The 16,338-nt window shown below is 40.0% G+C and overlaps 1 protein-coding gene and 1 long non-coding RNA gene across 2 annotated transcripts; both read left to right on the top strand.

Annotated features, from left to right (window-relative positions):
• Positions 1-3,026: 3,026 nt before the first annotated feature.
• Positions 3,027-3,811, top strand: LOC110919780. Its single transcript, XM_022164036.1, has 2 exons — positions 3,027-3,664; positions 3,772-3,811. Exons 1-2 carry the CDS (start codon positions 3,027-3,029, stop codon positions 3,809-3,811), a joined length of 678 nt encoding a protein of 225 aa, XP_022019728.1.
• A 67-nt stretch (positions 3,812-3,878) lies between these two features.
• Positions 3,879-5,123, top strand: LOC110918556. The gene is made up of 3 exons (XR_002581408.2): positions 3,879-4,022; positions 4,497-4,550; positions 5,044-5,123. It is a non-coding gene; the product is annotated as an uncharacterized LOC110918556 (long non-coding RNA).
• The last annotated feature ends 11,215 nt before the right edge of the window (positions 5,124-16,338 follow it).

The following is a 16,338-nucleotide window of genomic DNA, read 5'->3' as shown; positions in this document are numbered from 1 at the left end:
TCGACCCCGGCCAAAAAGGGGAAGTATCAAGAGCAAGGAAGAAAAGATAAGTCGAAGAGCGGTATCACGCCGTGCAAGACTTGTGGAAAGCTTCATACGGGGGAATTCTTGTTGGGCAAGAAAGGGTGTTACAAATGTGGTAAGGAAGGGCATTCGTCTTATCAGTGTCCAAACAACCCCAAGACTTGCTTTCATTGTTTTGAAAAAGGGCATGTTAAATCGGAATGCCCAAAATTTCAGCAAGAGTCAAAGAAAGAAGATAAGAAGCAAGAGGGTTCTAGAGCGAAAGGGAGGGTGTTCCAAATTACATCCGAAGAAGCCAAGTCTCACCCGAATGTGATTTCAGGTATCTTTTTACTAAACTCCATACCGGTCTATGTTCTATTCGATACTGGAGCTACCATGTCATTTATTTCGAATGAAATTATACAACATCCGTCCTTTAAGATCGAACGAATGTCAATGCCTCTAGAAGTAGAAATAGCTGATAGTAAGATCTATATGCTACATGAGATATGTAGGAAATGTAAATTCATAATGGAAGATGAGGAATTCGAAATTGATCTCATACCTATGGTTCTAGGGGAATTTAAAATGATAGTAGGAATGGATTGGTTGGCACGTCACCGGGTAGAAATAAATTGTGAAAATAAGATAATGTCTATTCAAGCCCCAAGTGGAAGGCAATTGAGTATTCAAGGGGAAAGAAACGTAGAAACCAAATTGTGTAACCTTATCCAAGCCTTTAAATACATACGTAATGGAAATAGAGCATACCTGGCTTATGTGGTAGACGCTCAGCAAATCCTCCCGAAGCTTGAAGACGTTGAGGTAGTGAAGGAATTTCCGGATGTGTTCCCGGAAGAATTGCCGGGACTTCCTCCCGAAAGAGGAATAGAATTTCGCATCGAATTAAACCCGGGTGCAAAGCCAGTTGCGAAGGCTCCCTATAGACTTGCTCCCACCGAGATGCGGGAGTTAATGACACAATTACAAGATCTTCTAGATAAGGGTTTCATACGCCCGAGTGTGTCGCCTTGGGGAGCACCCGTTCTATTTGTTAAAAAGAAAGATGGGTCGATGCGTATGTGCATCGACTATAGGGAATTAAACAAGCTGACCATAAAGAACCGCTACCCTTTACCTAGAATTGACGACCTTTTTGATCAATTACAAGGGGCGAGTTGGTTCTCCAAGATAGACCTGCGTTCGGGGTACCATCAAGTTAGAGTACGGGAAGAGGATATTCCAAAGACTGCGTTTAGAACCCGTTACGGGCACTATGAATTTTTAGTCATGTCCTTTGGATTGACGAACGCGCCGGCTGCGTTTATGGATCTTATGAACCGGGTGTGCCGACCCATGTTAGACAAATCGGTAATCGTGTTCATAGATGATATCTTAGTCTATTCGCGAAGCAAAGCTGAACATGCAATGCACTTGCGTGAAGTACTTGAAATTCTCCGCAAGGAGAAACTTTACGCAAAATTTTCAAAATGTGCCTTTTGGCTCAGAGAGGTGCAATTCCTGGGTCACGTGATCAATGCGGAAGGTGTTTTAGTTGATCCTTCAAAAATTGATGCTGTAATGAAGTGGGTCTCTCCGAAGAACCCGACAGAGATAAGAAGTTTTCTGGGCCTTGCCGGGTACTATAGAAGGTTCATACAGGATTTTTCGAAGATAGCCCTACCCTTAACGAAACTGACAAGAAAGAAAGAGAAGTTTGTGTGGGGTAAAGATCAGGAGGAGGCTTTTCAAATGTTAAAGGAGAAACTATCCCGTCCTCCGGTTCTGACATTACCGGATGGAACTGAAGACTTGGTGGTCTATTCAGACGCTTCACACCAGGGATTAGGCTGCGTCTTGATGCAAAGGGGAAGGGTCATCGCTTATGCTTCAAGACAATTGAAGCCGCATGAAGTAAACTACCCGACTCACGATCTAGAATTGGCAGCGGTAGTGTTCGCCTTAAAGATTTGGAGACATTATTTGTACGGCACGAGATGCACTATTTACTCAGATCATAAAAGCCTCAAGTATCTTTTCGAGCAGAAAGATTTAAATATGAGGCAACGGAGATGGCTGGAACTTATCAAGGATTATGATTGTGATATTCTTTATCACCCGGGAAAAGCAAACGTGGTAGCCGATGCGTTAAGCCGAAGAGAGTATCCGACTCCTTTTCGTGTAAAGTCCATGAAGATGATTGTTACGCCACGGTTACTTGAAATGATACGTGAATCTCAAATAAAGTCGCTTGGAGCGGAAGACTTAAAGAAGGAAAGATAAAAGGTGTAATCGATAAATTAGAAGAAAATTCGATCGGACTCAAAACGCGATTCGGCCGAATTTGGATACCCCGATTCTGTGAAGTCAAGGCTGCTCTACTCGACGAGGCACATAAGTCACGATATTCGGTCCACCCTGGGGCTACAAAGATGTATCGAGATCTGAAGGCCAATTATTGGTGGCCGGGCATGAAACGCGACATAGTCAAATATGTCGCAAAGTGCTTAACATGTTCCCAAGTGAAAACCGAGCATCAAAAGCCATACGGGGAATTACAACCCTTGGAGATACCGCAATGGAAGTGGGAGGAATTAACGATGGATTTGGTAACCAAGCTTCCTAGAACAAAAAAGGGGCATGATGCGATATGGGTAATCGTGGACCGACTTACGAAAAGCGCTCATTTTCTACCTATTAAGGAAGCCTACTCTTCCGAGAAAATGGCGGAAATTTACATGAACGAGATTATATCTCGACACGGCGTGCCTGTGTCAATTGTCTCGGATCGGGACACTAGATTTACTTCTCGTTACTGGCAAAAGTTTCACGAGAGTGTGGGTACGAAATTACACATAAGTACCGCCTACCACCCCCAAACTGACGGCCAGTCAGAAAGAACCATTCAAACACTTATTGATATGTTGAGGGCGTGTGCCTTAGGTTTTGGGGGAAATTGGGATGACCATTTACCACTAGTGGAATTTTCCTATAATAATAGTTACCATAGTGGTATCCAAATGGCTCCGTATGAATTACTGTACGGGAGGAAATGTAGAACTCCCGTATGCTGGGGAGAAATAGGGCAAAGAGAGCTTGCGCCAAGTGATTTAATAGCAGTAACGAATGAAAAGATTAAGTTGGTTAGAGCTCGACTGAAAGCAGCACAGGATCGACAAAAGGCTTATTCAGACAAAAGAAGACGTCCCATTGAATTTCAAGTCGGAGACTTGGTTCTGCTGAAAGTGTCCCCATGGAAGGGTATAATCCGCTTTCGCAAACGTGGTAAGTTGGGTCCTCGTTATATTGGGCCGTTTAAAATCTTGGCTCGTGTTGGAACGGTTGCATATCGATTAGAATTACCGCCTGCTTTAGACGGAATTCACAATAACTTCCACGTGTCGCAATTGAGAAAGAGTCTTGCGGATGAAACCGCGTTAGTACCACTCGATGACATCGAGTTGGACAAAGGGTTGAATTATGTCGAAAGACCAATGGCCATTAAAGATGTCAAGGTGAAGAAGCTCCGCAACAAAGCAGTTCGGCAAGTGTTGGTGCAATGGCGGCACCGAAAGGGGTCGGAACTCACATGGGAAGCAGAAGACGAGATGAAAAAGCACTACCCGTTTCTTTTTGGTACGTACACACTTAAGAATATGTTTGTGCCAGGTTTCGGGGACGAAACCTCCTTAAGGGGGGTAGACTTGTAACACCCCAAAAATTTATTTTTTTAATACTAGAATAAATGAAAAATGGATAAATTAGAGAATGGGAGGTTTACAAATCAAAGGGTAATAAGTCTTAAAGGGGTAATGTGTAAAATTATAATTAAGGAGGGTTTAATGATGTCAAACCACAAAAACAAACCCCCTGTGCGTGTTTGGGATCGAACAGGAAGCAGAGAAGAAGGGTTTACCCTTTGTTCTTGTAAAAACTCACCAATTGACAAGGAAAAATCAGTGTTAGTTAGTTGCATGTCATAAAGTTTCGATCATCTAAGCATCCCTAGTAAACTGGTAAGTTGAATTTTTGATTTTGGTGATGTTTATAGTTAGGGTTTCGACCCAATCATGAAATTGTGATATGATTTGTGTTAATTAGATGTTAGGGTTACTCCCTAGAACAGAAATCATGCTTGGTTCTAGTTTAATTGAAAGAAATCTTATAAAACCTATCTTGTGAAATTATGCTATGAGTAGGAGGATTTTGGAGATTATAATTATGTGTGGTTTGATATGAAATTTTGTTTGCAATACATGAATGCTAGTTAAATTTGTGAAGACTAAAGGAATTGTTAGAACTAGAGTGATTATTGATGGCACATAGGATGAATTAGTGAGTTATGCTTTAAAATGTTGTACATTATGCTTTATTAATGTGACGCACACTAGGTGTTCGATGAAATGCTTGAATGAACAACTATGTGAAATATTGAATGTAATGGAATGAAATTCCGGGTACTAAACAAATGAACGGATGTGTTAATATAGGCGTAAAGGAAGAAGGCTCAGGTTCTAAGAAGTCGGAAGGCTCACAAGACAAAGGTATGTTTCGTGACGTACTAAACTTTACTTAAATTTTTGATTAGTAACTGTGTCGAGAAAATTGTGTTATAATGGTTATTTCTTGCTATAATGAATACGGTGACTAGTAAATAAATAGCAAATCCCTTGCGGATTTGGCTGAGCTAATGAAGGTTAAGCTATGATAAGCAAATCGACCGGTTCGAGTAACTAGGTCGAGTAATGATATGATACCATTCGTCTTGAACGTGTGGTTTTGAATGCTATAACGAATGCGAGATGCTTAATCCGTTCTACGGATGAAAAGAAGAATTTATGTTGAAAGCAAATAACCCAATCAAACGGGTCGAACGCGTATGTTTAACTCTCATTGAGAGTGTTTATGCTATACCCAAGTTTATGGGTAGTCGAATGCGTAAAATGGTTAAAAGTTCATTTACGGATGGAAGTAAAATTAAAGAATTATGATTTAGCGAGTGCGATAACTAACCTTTGAAATTTCTTGTTAATGTAGGTAAATCCTCATCGTAGACTCTATGGCGAATTGAAGCGAGCACGTGATCACCACTTAACATATCAAGCGCTTCCGCTAGTTGCTTTAGTGTTTTGGGTCAATAATTGTGAAAGTTTGTCTAAACTAGTTAGATGTATAGGTCAAAAGTTTATGTTTTCTTGGATTTTCGTTGCGTCTAGTCGTAAAGGTCATGGAATATTTTGTTTGAAAGTTGTATGAAACAGGTGCATGCTCATTGTACGAATGGGTCATGCCCGATTTTTGTCGGAAATATGAATTTAACTGGTTATTTCAAGTCTTAAAATTATCATCGAAAATGGTTTTATAAGAACTAAATAAGTGGGTCTTACACGCAATTACCTTATTGCGTTGCATTAACACACATCCGTATCCTAATTTTGAAGCATCACAGTATACTTCAAAATCTTCTGTTCCTTCGGGTAAAGATAAGATTGGTGCATTTGTTAACCTATGCTTTAAAATCTTAAAAGCTTCTTCTTGTCTAGGTCCCCATTCAAACTTAGCAGCTTTACAGGTTAACTTAGTTAAATGTATGGCTATCTTAGAGAAATCTTTGATAAATCGTCTATAGTATCCAGCTAAGCCTAGAAAACTTCTTATCTCCATAGCTGTTTGTGGGACTTTCCATTTCGTAATGGCTTCTATCTTAGCAGGATCTACATGAATACCTTCATGATTTACCACATGACCTAAGAATTGTACCTCTTGCAGCCAAAAATCACACTTTGAGAATTTGTCATAAAGCCTTTCTTTTCTTAATAAAGTTAAGAGAACGTGTAAGTGTTCACAATGTTCTTTTTGGCTTTTGGAATAAATAAGTATATCGTCGATGAAAACGATCACAAATTTATCCAAGTATGGTTTACAGATTCGATTCATCATGTCCATGAATGCTGCTGGGGCATTCGTTAATCCAAAGGGCATGACTGTAAACTCATAATGACCATACCTAGTTCTGAAAGCGGTTTTAGGTATGTCTTCTTCTTGTACTTTCAGCTGATGATATCCAGATCTTAAATCTATCTTTGAGAAGTACCTAGCTCCTTGTAATTGATCAAAAAGATCATCAATCCTAGGTAATGGGTATCAATTCTTAATCGTAACCTTATTCAATTCTCTATAATCGATACACATTCTCATCGATCCATCTTTCTTTTTCACAAACAACACTGGTGCACCCCAAGGGGATGAACTAGGTTGTATGAATCCTTTGCTTAACAATTCATCTAATTGCTTTTTCAATTCTAACATTTCAGTAGGTGCTAATCTATAGGGTGCTTTAGCTATTGGTGCAGTACCTGGAATTAAATGAATTCTAAATTCTACTTCTCTATCAGGTGGTAGTCTAGGTAATTCTTCTGGAAAAATATCTGGGTATTCTGACACTACTGGGATGTCCTGAAGTTCTTTATCCTTAGTGCTAACGGTTACTGAAATCATATACACCATCTCCTGCTTTCTTGAATAACTAGCCAATTTCATTACTGAAATGAATTTCAGTGGCTTTCGAGGTTTATCTCCGGTAATTAAAATTACTTCTCCGGAAGGTGTTTGAATTTCTACAGCATTTTTGTCACATAGGATTCGTGCATGGTTGGCTATTAGCCAATCCATTCCTAAGACTACATCGAATCCTGCTAAATTCATTGGTAACAAATTTGCAGAAAACTTATGGCCTAATAATTTTATTTTTCCTTCTTGCCAGATTTTATCTATTTTCACAGAATTTCCTTCTGCGGTTTCTACTGTAAAGATTTGCCTAAGAGGGGTTAAAGGTAAATTAAGATCTTGGCGAAATAAAGTATTTATAAAACTTTGGTTCGCACCAGAGTCAAATAATACTTTTGCAAATACGTTGTGAACTAAGAACGTACCAGCTATCACATCTGGAATGAGTTCGGCCTCTTGAGTGGTTAGCTGGAATGCTCGCGCATTTCTCTTGGTTGTTCCTTCAGCTGGTTTGGCTTGGTTAACTACAGGTTTAGCTATCTTAGGACATTCAAATTGAAAGTGTCCCCTTTCTCTGCAATTATAACAAACTCTTGTTTTCTTCCTGCAGTCTTCTTCCCGATGTCCTTTCATTTTGCAAAAATTGCAAACCATGTTGCATTGTCCATAATGCTTCTTTTTGCAAATTTTGCAGAACGGAGGTGATGGGGATTGCCCGGTTCCTCTTTTCTTGGTATTACCCACACGAAATCCTTGGGTAATCTTTTGAGCTAATTCCTTCTTGCGATCTTCCTCTCTTGTGCGTACCAATTCATCTGTTAGGGTATTAGCTAATTCTACAGCATCGTCAATAGTACGAGGTCTTGCAGCTTTAACGATGTTTCGGATCTCACTAATTAACCCCCAGATGTAACGAGAAATAAGTACCGGCTCTGGCGAAGCCAGTGATGGCACTATCCTTGCGTATTCAAAGAATGTCGAAGTATAGCCCCGACAATCTGCACCTAGCATACGATGACTCAGGAACTTGTTTGCCATTTGTTCCTTCTCGTATTCGGGACAGAATTTTCTTTCTACCAGATTCTTAAATTCTTCCCAACTCATGGCATAGGCTATCCTTCTTCCTTTTGCCTGGAGGACCGTGTTCCACCATTCTAGTGCTCCTTCTTTGAACAGATTTGATGCATACATCACTTGATCCTCTTCGGCACATTTGCTTATTGCAATTACTGCCTCGGTTTTCTCTAACCAACGCAGTGTTGCAGTTGCCCCTTCATTACCTGCAAATTCTGCGGGTTTGCAAGCAAGAAATTCTTTGTAAGTGCAACCAGGCGTTGCAGCTTTTATTCTCTTAGGGAGTGGGGCCTGTTGCGGATCATGATCGTCATGATTGCCGCCTCCATTTATGCTGTTACTGCCGTTATCTTCTGGAATATGTTTACTAGGAATTAATTGTGGTTCGGCAGGTTTCTGAACAGCAGCCACAATTTCTGGAATAGCATGGGCTATTCCTTGGGCGATAAAGTGCTCAATATCTTGTCGGGTTATATATTGATCTTCCTGTTCTTGCTCAGATTGATTTACTTCATTAATTGGTTCATTGTTAGCGTTTTCCATCTGCTAATTGGTAAAAATTATTAGTGTCTAACTTATCAATGACAAAATTCACATAGATAAACATATAGATTATCACAACATACAAGCATAACCAAAATTGTTGATTTCTCGACTTTTACTTTGTTATGGTATATTGTATATGCATCCATACACACCATATTTTACAGAGTTTTATTGCCCATTTTACAGAATTTTAAGTTACTATTATACAATACTGCTTTCTGTGGTTTATCTGACTGTTCTAGTAACGATGCTCCCTCTCATCGTACTTCCAAGTTAGATGCTCTCCCATTTCCCTGATCCTATTACCTGTACCTATCAGTTCTTCACCGAACTGATGGAGTTCAGCTAGGTTTTCATTACTCATGGGAGGATTTGGGAGTGGTTCTGGGTCAAATTGTGGAAGAAAGCTATAAGGACTGTTGACTATGTTTTGGAATTGCCAGTCATTGGTCCACCATTCCTCCATTTGGCCTAATGGTCTGGTATGAACTAGTGGGTCTGGAATAGCTGGTCCTAGGTTTAGTGGGAATTGAACTGTAGCCGGGTAAGAGAAGAGATTATCGTTGATAGGCTCTAAAACATCACAATTTTCCAGTAGGCGATCTATTTCGTCCTGGAACGTGATTTCCTCAGACTGTTTAGAGCTTTCGCCAATTTCTATTCCCTTTTGTTTCAGATCTATTCCTATTTCCTTCTCTGGTGGTTTCAAACTTTCTTCAGTTTCTATTTCTTTTCCCTTGTTCATGCTCACAGGATTTTCTATTTTAGGAAGTCTCCTACTGGTTGGTTTCCTACGGCGTACTTTCCTCCACCCTACGTATCTTCTTTTCTTTTTAGGTTTGGCTTTTTCCAGCGGTGGAGCTTTGAATTCCACAGGTTCTTCTATGTCAGCAATGTAACCAGTAAAGTCGTGAGAGACTTCGATAGGCACTAGATATAAGTTGAGATTCTGGAATGTTTCCGACATCTCATTCATGCTGCATAGCATATATGTAAAAATGCAATGTTAAAACTTTGGAACAAAGTTTAACAAACAAACACTGAAGTTCTATTGCATTTTAATTTATACAAAGGACAACAGAAATAAACACACTGGGATTTTATTTATTTACTGGATAATGATTCTTCTTACTAGCCCCAACTTATCAGTTATTTTAGAAATTTGCATTTTCTGCTACAGTAGCTAGCATATAGAGATTTGCCCATTTCCCGTCTATTTTATCTTCCCAAGGTGCACTATTACCCAATTCTTGGATTTCTGGGTTAAACCTAACTCTCTTGGTTCGGGGTTTCTTTTTCTCCTGACTCTTTTTAAGTATCGAATCCCTTTTCTCTGGGGAAAGAGGATTTTCATAGTTTGCCTTGCGGACAAATATTCCTTCTTCTAGGTTTACTGGGTTTCTAGAAGAAGATGCCACATCTAGTTTGTGGTAGATAGCAGACAGCTTTTGCTTACCCATACTGTAACTAAAAATAACCAGTTAATAAAACATATAATCACCGAATAACAATTAGTAAAATTAAGCATTTGGACAAAATACTTAATTTAGGCTTAATCAGTTGCTCGATCAGTGGCTCAATTTAATTATTAGCTCTGATACCACCTTCCGTCACGGCTCCCGACCCTACCCTGGACGGAGTCGGGGGCCGCGGGCAGATTTCAGTGGTACCCGTGGTATCTAATTTATGCGACAGCGGAAGTCTTTTTACAACAGGATCTTTTCACCGGAAAATGCTCGTTTAATATATTACACAAAGTTAAGGGATGAATCCCATAATTTACAATAAATTGATTTCACACAGAAATCTTTATTTTCCAAAACATGTTTTCTTCATTTATTTACACTGAGCCACTTCTCTGAGCTTGATAGTGTTTTACTGCACTTTTCCTGGATCACACAGATCACCTGAAACATGTTTGAAAAAGGTTTTGTCAGCGGGGAAATACTGAGTGAATCATTCCATTTTCTAAAACGACCCGTTAGTTATAAATTTACAGTATTAAGAGCGATTACAATGTTTCTATCAACCAATTATCAAGAATGGGTATTTGTCACTCGACCGGATCTGTGACTGTGGTCATACCACTATTGGGTCCCGTTGCCCTAATAGTGACGGTTTACTCACACAGAGTAATAATTACTCACATAGAGTAATACTCACTCACATAGAGTGATAAAAATAGTAATGTGCACAATACCCCACATACCAGCTGTAATTTGGTGATTACAAAGACTTAATCCCTGTAATTATAACCTTGAAAATAATTTAAGGTATTGTAATACTTACTCACAAACTGTGAGAAAACAATTTACAAAGAAGAATGACTCACATTGCAGATTAACGAGCAATAGATATAAGCCTACTGATTAGCCTTGATTACACCTAGTTCAACATAATGCACACACAGGCAGGTTAGTAACTAATACAGCAGCTACGTCAATTCACGAGATTAAACCCTCACAACGATTAATCAGTGCAATACTCGATAATTCAATCGGATTCACAACGAATAACAGAGCATAGTCCGAATTCGAACAGCACTCAAATATTCAAGTCGAAATCACGAAGAATAATCAAAGTATAAGCTCAATTGAGCAGCACCTGGACTATCATTGGATAGTTATAATCGATCGGACGTTGAATCGTAATAGCGATCGAGTTATTACCCTGATTGTGGCAGCACCTCGTGATTAGTGTGTGTGTGTGTTGGACGGTTTCTGTGATAACTCAGTCTACGTAACTCGATTTTACGTTGTTCCAAAGACAGAATTCAAGTCCCAATGCCCAGTATTTATACATGAAATTGGCATCTCCCACGTGTCGCGGAAGATGACAGTGATTCTGTCGCGACTCGCCTGGGAAACCTATCTAGCCTAGAGTAGCCTTGTTGTGGGTATAGGCCTGCTGAGTTGGTTTCGACTGAAACTTAGCTCCCACATAAAATTTGTTAAGATATTACCAACTAGGGTTTATCCCCCTCTAAGTTTTAGGGGCCCTGATCCTGATTCTGATTGTTATGAAAATTTTAGGGTTAGTGCAAAATTACTTGGGTGTCTCCATTAGGGTTTTCTTATTGACTAATTAGTGTCCTAATTGTTGATTTTTAGTGGCAGTTGTTACAATTTGTATCTTATCTTAGAGCTCCCGAGCAAGGAGCCGCTAACTGCGAAGTCTGGAGAAGTGTAACTTCTGGAATCGAGAGGTACATTTTTGGTCATGTAATCAACGAAGTGGGAAAACCCGTTGATCTCGCAAAGATCCATTTTGGTAGAAACCGATCGACACCAAGGATTCCTTTGGGGATACAGCAAAACCTTGGTCTCGCTAGATACTACCGCAGATTCATTGTAGGAATTTTCGAAGATTGCACAACCTTAACCTCTTTAGCACAGCGGGGAGCTGTGAACTCATGGGAACCAAAACAGGAGGACGTCTTTTCAGCTTTTGAAACTCAACTCTACAATGCACTGGGTATTGTCTTTACCTGAGGGTATGGGCGATCTAGTGGTATGCTATGAAGGTTCGAATCAGAGTCCCAGTTACACATCGTTGCAACACGAGGAGGAGATGGCCCACGTGGTGAACTTACAGGGAGAACTGCACGAGTCACGACCTGCGGTGGAAGCCATAGTCTTCGGATTTGAGCTGGAGGCATTACTTGGACGGTACCAAATGCATTACTTAGACCAATCACAAGGGCCTCCCGTGTACCTCTGTTTCAGAAGAGCTAAACATGTAATAATATCGCTAGAGGGAACCTTTGAATGATTACGAATGTGAAACCTGAACGTGCACGAGCTATGTAACTCGCTATCGACTCTAACTTACCTGATCAGACTCGCTCTGTTCAAACTGGGAGGACTAAAGGAAAAGAATTTTCAAGTTGAACCCATGCGGGGCATGGTGAAGCAACCTTTGGCAGGACGGACGACATTCGCTATCTCATAGAACAAATGTGGATCTCATTATACGGCAACTGTAGGGAATTTGTGTTGAGCAAGCTTACCGGCCTCGATATTCTAGCCGTCTAGGTTTTGATGAGAGATATTAGGATCTATAAATCTTGTATTGGTGGTCGGGCATGAAGGCCCGCCTGGCAATGTATGTGAATGATGTTTGACTCGTGGGAAAGTCAAGGTGGAGTATCAACAACCAGAAACACCTATTCGTAGATTAGAACAGACTGCCATGGATTTTGTCGCTAGTCTACCTAAAACTCGTGGATTGAGGTCGATGATAACCTAATCACGGGACTAGGACTGGCAACCGGTATTGGAAATTGGGTGGCAGTAACGCGTGGTCGCCAGGAACCCTGATAACTTAGGAAACACCGGGAGTTCGCTGCAGGCGAACGTGTCATATTGGAAGTCTCACCCTAGGAGGGTGCGAAACGCTATGGGAAACGTGGCAAGCCTAGTCTGCGGTACGCTAGGACATTCGGATTCCTGGAACGGATCGGTGGTATGACTCACAAACACAAGTTACCTGATGAATTGGGTAACGGTCACAATGCCATTTATGCCTCAAATCTAAAGAAGTGATTGCCCGACGGAAAAACTAGTGATACCCTTATTAGAACCTAAGGCTGACGACAAGTTGCAGTTGTTATGGGATCTACTGAAATCATGGACCAGGACGTCAGGATTCGTTAGTATAGTCGAATTCAAATCGTGAGAGTTCGTTAGAACTCAAAACGTGGACCGGAATTCACGTGGGAACGCGATGATCATAGAAAAACTCTAGTATCCTCAGTTATGCGAGAGGTCGAATCAATTTCTGATATCATTGGCGAATTTCGGGACGAAATTCCCTTTCAAGTTGGGGATGATGTGACACCTGTGGAAAATCCACAGTCATCCTGACCTAATACCGTGCTGTTTTGGACTACTTATCAAATTTCGGGACGAAATTTCTTTTAAGTTGGGGATGATATGACAACCCGCAATTTAAGGTCGTTAACTCCGGATCACTTACCGTCTCTGGATGACTAAATGTGTTAATGGATTACATTATTCGTGTAAGGCATGTGTGTATTCAAAATCGTGCAATACGTAACTATTTTATTACTTAGTATAATAAAATTATATTTATTCAACCCGTGTATTGTTCTAACCTACTATGATATAAAAGACAATTAATGGTTCAAATACATTATTTATCAAATACATTAGAAAGCCATGTAGTAGTAATAACGTTATTGAAGTCAATATGAGTTGGGCTTGTGCTAATGCATGTGGGCTGCATAAATTAATTGGGTTTAACTAAACTTGTATTGAAACCATGTGTGTACGTATGTTAATCTGGCTTGTATATAGTGATGTTAGGGTGCTTTGGTTAGTAAATTAAATGGTTACTAAAGTGCAGCCGCACACTAATGTCGGGTCGTAAACCTCACTAGCGGCCGCACACTCTTGTTTACTATGAGACTTCGGGCCAGACCTTACCAAGCCCAACTGAGCCTATCTCCAACTAAATAGGGACGCATACATGCTCACACAAGTATGCGCGGCCTCCACAAGTTGAAAGACATCGAAGCACAAAACCCTACCCTCTCCCTCTTTCTTGCGTGACCAGTGGTAACTCTTATCCTCGGGAACTCATCTCTCTCGTTCCGCCGCCCCCTTCGCATCCCGTACTTCGGTTAGTGAACCTATCGTTGTTTGGTTTGATATTTCTTAATGTATTTGACTGTGAATATGCTTGTTGATTAATACTTGATCTGCGATTTTGATTAGGGGTCATGATTAACGTTGTTTAAATTGTTTGGACTGTGGTTTAGTATGATGATAGGGATTTGATGAGTTGTTTGTAATCACAAGCTGCAAACACAGAACTTAGGGATTGCTCATGATAATTACTGATGAGTTAGAACTTTGGGTGTACAAAAATTGTTGTGACGGTATCGAAGTAGGGATCAGGTTTGAACGATGATTTGTGTGACTTGTTATGAACAACTGAGAACGAAAAAGAAAAAAAAGAAGTATATAAAGGATTGAAGCTGTGTTTTTAATGGCAGAAGTACAACTATATATGCATGGAATACAACCTGGTTAAGCATGTATTAGTGAAATGATATTTAAATAGATCCCTGTTAGTTATTTCGCATGATGATGATGGTTTTCTATTTGGTTGTTGTTAATAATAAAATGATGATGGATGGTTGAATGAGCACCATGTATGAACTGAGTATTCTGTGGATGATTAGAGATGATGATAGGTAAAGTTTTGTCTTATTCGTTTGAATCCAAATGTGTATGTGTATGCCATTTGAAAAGTTTGATGATTGGATGATTATGAAATGTACTGTGCATGCATAGGTTACAACTCAATTGAGCATGATGTGATTAATAGCATGAATGATGAATGAGTAGCATGTATGTCACACACTGGTTTATTCATGAGAACCGTACAAGGGTGGGGGCCACTCCTAAGAATTTGTCACCCAAATTGTCACACCATTTTAATTGGCTGCACATGTAAATGAGTTGGACCCCACACCCCTTTTTGTTGAAAACTTTTTGATCACACAATGCACCATTGGGTTAGTCATGATGAGCTGGGAACTTAAGCTAAACGTACACTAATATGGGCCGTGGGAAGTTGTGGGCTGGGCCAGTAATGAATCGCACAATTACAACATGTTGCACATTTGCACGATTGAATCTTTGTCACACCTCATAGGCTGATCGCACCAAAGGATGTGGGTTGCGAACTTCCTTTGGGCCGGTGCTATTGGGCCACCTACACACACATGTATATAACACACAATTGGGCCGAATGGTTCAAGTGATCGGATATAAAATCGCCCATTTAAGTATTTAATGGTTTGAGATGTCAAAGTGGTTGCATGAGATGTAAACCTTACACAGGACTCGAATACTTGTTACTTGCTGTTATGAAATGTGTGTTACATGATCTCTTGATTTCAACCTATCTAATGATATGTGAATTATGTGTACACTGCATATGCATCATATGTGAAAAATACGTGAATTATGTGTATGTGAAACTGACAATCTTTGGTAACCACGGTAGGGTTTGGTTGACCAACTTGGAATGGGTAGTGTAAAGTAACATACCGAGCAATCTAAGGTGAGTTCACTACATTCGAGCATGCGTCCCAGTGGTTGGGGACAGTCAGTGGTTTGGGTAAAAACGGGTATATTGGTTAATATTCTCACCTATCATTTTTGTAAGTCCCTTATTATGTTACCTGGAGGGTAACGGGTATTAGTTGGTAGCGCTACTTAGGTTTGGCACCCTCACACCGCTCCTAGAGAGGACGGATGTGAACTAATGACCCAGTCGGGCCCAGTACTGGATAGGAGTACGTGGGAAAGGGCAGTCATGTACATCAGGAGCCGTCTTGTTTGGAATTTGAGATATTAACAATATTACTTGCATTGTCAGTGAACTGTTTTACATACAACTGGTAACAAACATTTTCTAAAACTGTGAACTCGCCAGCTTTGTCTGATACACTTGTTACATGCTCGCAGGTCGTTAAGTATCTTGGATTTGGGGAAACTTGCTGTCTGGAGTAGCTGGAGTGGTCATGGGTCTCATGGAAGGATTATGTGATTGATTTCATGGGACCATACTTTGGTTATGAAACAATTTAACTTGGTTTACTATTTACTTCCGCTGAACTTATTGATTTTCATTTTAACTTGTTGAGTATATTTTTATTAATAATGGGGATTTTATTTATAACTTGTATGGGTTCGATGTAATTGGTGGCTCGTTATTGGTACGTCACACGCCTACCAGGGACACTCCTAGGTGGTATTTTGAGGGTGTGACAAATATATTCCCCAAGTACACATGAACACAATTATTTTCAGAAAGCCATACCTGCAATTCACGATTAGTATCCAACACGAAACTATACTGCTCGAATTTGATGCTTAAGTTGAGACCCGCATCACTTACACTACTGGCTCCAACGTTCCACACGACCAACCAAAAGCCTTCATGCCGCAGGTGAACTTACCACAATAGAAATTATTTTCCACATTTTTCCACAAAGCATCTGACATCATAACATTAGACCATAATAATATTGACTTCAATAATACACATAACACCAACTCTTTCTTGAAAAAAAAAATAAACCAGTTAGGTACAGAGTTCTGAAAATTAAAAAAATGCGAGTAACAATTTTTACACAACGAATGGATAGTAATAAGAAATGAAACGTAC

The sequence above is a fragment of the Helianthus annuus genome, chromosome 17 (assembly GCF_002127325.2).
Source record: "Helianthus annuus cultivar XRQ/B chromosome 17, HanXRQr2.0-SUNRISE, whole genome shotgun sequence".
Taxonomy (NCBI): domain Eukaryota; kingdom Viridiplantae; phylum Streptophyta; class Magnoliopsida; order Asterales; family Asteraceae; genus Helianthus; species Helianthus annuus.
Note: the sequence above shows the minus strand (reverse complement) of the source record. Positions and strands in the feature narration are given on the sequence as shown.